The 1,369-nt window shown below is 42.7% G+C and overlaps 1 protein-coding gene across 1 annotated transcript in view; it reads right to left on the reverse strand.

Annotated features, from left to right (window-relative positions):
* Positions 1-129: 129 nt before the first annotated feature.
* The window catches only part of EMH_0009740 (Zinc finger SWIM domain-containing protein 5, related), a gene marked incomplete at both ends in the record, with an annotated part of 4,135 nt that continues 2,895 nt past the window's right edge, over positions 130-1,369 (reverse strand). The window contains 3 exon segments of the mRNA XM_013498731.1: positions 130-361; positions 715-920; positions 1,162-1,308. Coding sequence (XP_013354185.1) covers positions 130-361; positions 715-920; positions 1,162-1,308 — 585 coding nt within the window.

The raw sequence follows: 1,369 nt of genomic DNA on the forward strand, positions 1-1,369 counted from the left end.
CCTGTAGCAATATAGCTGCTACAGCAGTTGATTGCTGCAGCAGTTGCTGCTGCAGTTGTTGCTGTTGCACCGCTTGCTGCTGCAGCAGCTGCTGATGCAGCTATTGCTGCAACGGGAGTGTGATGATGATCAATGGTGGGGGGCGTTAGCGTTATGGTGCATAGCATCAAGATCTATTTCGAAGCAAGAGGTGATAGCTGTGCGTAGTTTCGTTTGTAAAACAGCAAAAGATGAATACTTTGGGAGTTTCATCATAAAAAAACAAGTGCTTGCGGATGGTAGCCGATCGTCTACACGTTGACCAGAAACCTGTCGGGGGCCTGAGAAAGATGTATCCACCGCCTCCAGCGCCTCTTCGTCTCTGAAAAAAATAAAAAAAAATAAAAAAAAAACAAAAAAAAAGAAACACAGTTACCCCCAGCTCAGTTGCTATACCCAGCAGCAACACAAGCAGTTCATATGCCTCGGTGCAGCAGTCTAGCTGGGCTATCCAGAAGGTTTATGTTGCATTACTATATAGAGTGTTTACTTTCATTTATTATAATTATTAATATAAATATTATTATAATAATTATTATTATAATTATGCAAAGTAATACAAGCGCGACAAATCCGGCTACTGGGGCAGGTTTCACTGCGTGTATTATAGCTCTGTTTTTGTTGAAACGAAAAAAAAAAATATTTTTTTTTTTTTGTGTTTGGGGTTTCGTGTACCTCATGATATGCAGCTCAAACATCCGAGTTGCCCCAGGCGTGCGGTCACCGAGAACCCAGCTCTGCGGCACCCGCGAGCGCCCCGAAACAAACCGCAGGAAGAGCCGACGCTCTGCCGCACTGAACCCCCGCAGAGCCTCCCACAGCCATCCCACCAGCTGACGTTCTCTATCGCTGTAACGATCCCAGACAACCTTGCAGTTACGCTGTACATACATACACGCAAACAAACACCAGTCACAAGCAATACACTTATTTCAACTATCAAACATACTAACCCATACTTAATCCAATATATATATATATAACTACATAATATATTACATTTATAATATATATATAATATTATATATAGATATTTTATATGACGCGAGAAGAACAGAAAGCAGCGGTATAATGGAGAGAAAAACACATATATGGAAGCAGCTGTGTCTGTCTGTTGCTTACCTTCAGCAACTCAACGTCTATGTCGGGCTCGCCGCACACAAGCAGCCGCAGACTGTCGGGCCGCAGCAGCGCCCGCAGTATGGGCAGCGGCACGACCTGGTGAAGGCCCCAAGCCATCAGGGAGATAGCCTCGAAACCCTCAGATAGCTGTAAAACACACAACAAAAAAAAAAAAAAAAAAAAAAAAAAAAAAAAAAAAAAAAAAAAA

The sequence above is a fragment of the Eimeria mitis genome, genomic scaffold (genome assembly GCF_000499745.2).
Source record: "Eimeria mitis Houghton genomic scaffold, Emh_scaff367, whole genome shotgun sequence".
In the NCBI taxonomy this organism is placed as follows: domain Eukaryota; phylum Apicomplexa; class Conoidasida; order Eucoccidiorida; family Eimeriidae; genus Eimeria; species Eimeria mitis.